Source organism: Berghia stephanieae, chromosome 2, assembly GCF_034508935.2.
Source record: "Berghia stephanieae isolate SIO BIC M18660-M18661 chromosome 2, UCSD_Bste_1.3, whole genome shotgun sequence".
NCBI classification, from domain to species: Eukaryota; Metazoa; Mollusca; class Gastropoda; order Nudibranchia; family Aeolidiidae; genus Berghia; species Berghia stephanieae.
The window spans coordinates 33,285,626-33,288,125 of NC_088361.1; the positions used below are offsets into that span (position 1 = coordinate 33,285,626).

The 2,500-nt window shown below is 32.1% G+C and overlaps 1 protein-coding gene across 3 annotated transcripts in view; it reads right to left on the reverse strand.

The window, feature by feature from the left end:
- Window positions 1-2,500, reverse strand: part of LOC144964749 (dual oxidase 1-like) — an 88,136-nt gene that overhangs the window by 16,740 nt on the left and 68,896 nt on the right. For all 3 annotated transcript variants that reach the window (XM_078899328.1, XM_078899327.1, XM_078899329.1), the window contains one exon: window positions 1,787-1,889. In XM_078899328.1, coding sequence (XP_078755454.1) covers window positions 1,787-1,889 — 103 coding nt within the window. The remainder of the gene's footprint in view (window positions 1-1,786; window positions 1,890-2,500) is intronic.

Consider the following 2,500-nt stretch of genomic DNA (forward strand, 5'->3'; position numbering starts at 1 on the left):
TTTGGGGAGAGATTATCTATGACGTAAATTAATAGCTGGCATACTCACTCACGCACAGGCGCGCGAGCGCACACACGCAGAAAACATAAAAAGACATATCACATATATACGGGTAACTTAATTTGCTGCCTTTAACTATATCCCAGTCTCAATCCAGTCTCTAACCTACTCCCTCATTCGTCGTCGTCTCTCTCTCTCTCTCTCTCTCTCTCTCTCTCTCTCTCTCTCTCTCTCTCTCTTCTCAATAAGCAGGAAAGAAGAAGCACGCACACACACACACAAACACACACACACACACACACACACAGAGAGAGAGAGAGAGAGAGAGGGGGGGGGAGGAAGGGGGAGGGGGGGGGAATAGAAGACTCAGAGAAAGATAGAAAAGTATTGTTTTATAGATGTTGCTAGATAGATCATAGCATGTGTTATATTCCTAATAAAATACCCTTTTCCAACTCTGATCTTGGAAAACCTTCGATGGTGAAGCAAATATTCAAATTGTATAAAATAGTATGGTTGATTTGATTTCGGTGTAAAATAAACTAACTGGCATAGAATTCACTTCGAGAGGTTGAATAAAGGTATACTTTCATAGCTATAGATTTATTGAATTCGTTATTTTTTTTTTTTACATCGCATAAAGACTCACTCCGCAAGCTCGCAGTGTTAGAGGGATGGATCAATAAACAATAATAGAGGAATATAACAGAATGAGATAAGAATAAATATATAATTCGCTCCAAGAAACTGTCGAGCACTCTATGTGATTCCTGCTAACTCCCCTCAACCACACACACACACACACATATATATATATAACATTAAAATTGAAATAATGGAATGTTTTCAATGAGTTGCTTGATTTTCTGTCGCTTTTCTTCTGCACTTGCTCCCTTCTTGTCTCCCTTCTATATATATATATATATATATATATATATATATATATATATATATATATATATATATATTATATATATATATATATATATATATATATATATATATATATATATATATATATATATATATATATATATATATATATATATATATAGTCACCTCGTTAAAGGAATCATCATTGCTCTTACAAAAAAAAATTAAGGACACCGATGTTGATGGTGTATGCCAGGGTAAATATGAAATTCGGAGTGATATTTTCGTCAAGATAATAAAACAAAACTGATCATGTTGAATATCGGACAAGCTTAAAATTACTCATGGATTTGAGTCAAAAAGATGTAAATATAATTAATGACTTAAGAAATCAATTGAGGCTATGCGTTTAGGGGGAAAAAAACTCAAAATATTCGCCAGCGGGCTATAGATAGAACGAAGATGACGTCACTAAGGGCTTTGTTATTGATTTTTGCCATCCACGTTTATGTGTAATTCTCACTAAACTACATTAACCAGACTATAAACGTTCAAGGTTACAAACAGTTGTGTAACCAGACTATAAACGTTCAAGGTTACAAACAGTTGTGTTGGTCTGTTATACTTCCGGATGGCAATGTTGTGAGTTTCTTAGCCAAGCGCATACTATCTATAACTTACCAACACAAAACCATGTTTTGTTTAACCTTCTACGTTAGAATCTAGTGAGAACTATTCATAAAAATGGCTGCCTAAAAACAATAACAACGAGCTTAGTGACGTGAATTTCGCTTCATCTATAAGTGAATTTATCATTAACTTTATGTTCCTGCTCGTATAATTTCTTCAGAATAGTAATAAATAATCCTTTATTTTTAAATCGAACATGTCGTAGATTAAAGCTGAATCTTACTTGTGTGTGAAGGCGAAATAATTAAAGAGATTTCTTCTGGCATAGGGAACGGAGAATACAATCATCACTACTAGCAGTACTGTCAGAAAGAAGCCTGAAAGACCTGGGGATAAAATATCATCATGATCATCATCATGATCATCATCATCATCATCATGATCATCATCATCATCATCATCATCATCATCATCATCATCATCATCATCATCATCATCATCCTCCTCCTCATCATCATCATCATCATCATTATCATCATCATCATCATCATCATCATCATCATCATCATCATCATCATCATCATCATCATCATCGAAATCCAGAGATAGGACACCGTCTTTCACCAAAGTGCTATTCGTCATTTCTAACAGACCCATCTATCTACCTTTTCAACGCTAAATGGACAAAGAAAAATGTGTGCAATAATAATATTGCCTTCCTGACGACGAAGTGTTTAATCGCCAGCACGGACCCTCAAACTTATTAAAATATAGGAAGAGATTATTTGGGCAATGTGGCCCAAATAATAATAATAATAATAATAATAATAATAATAATAATAATAATAATAATAATAATAATAATAATAATAATAATAATGATAATAATAATAATAATAATAATAATAATAATAATAATAATAATAATAATAATAATAATAATAATAATAATAATAATAATAAAAAATAATAGTAATAATAAGAATACACATTTATA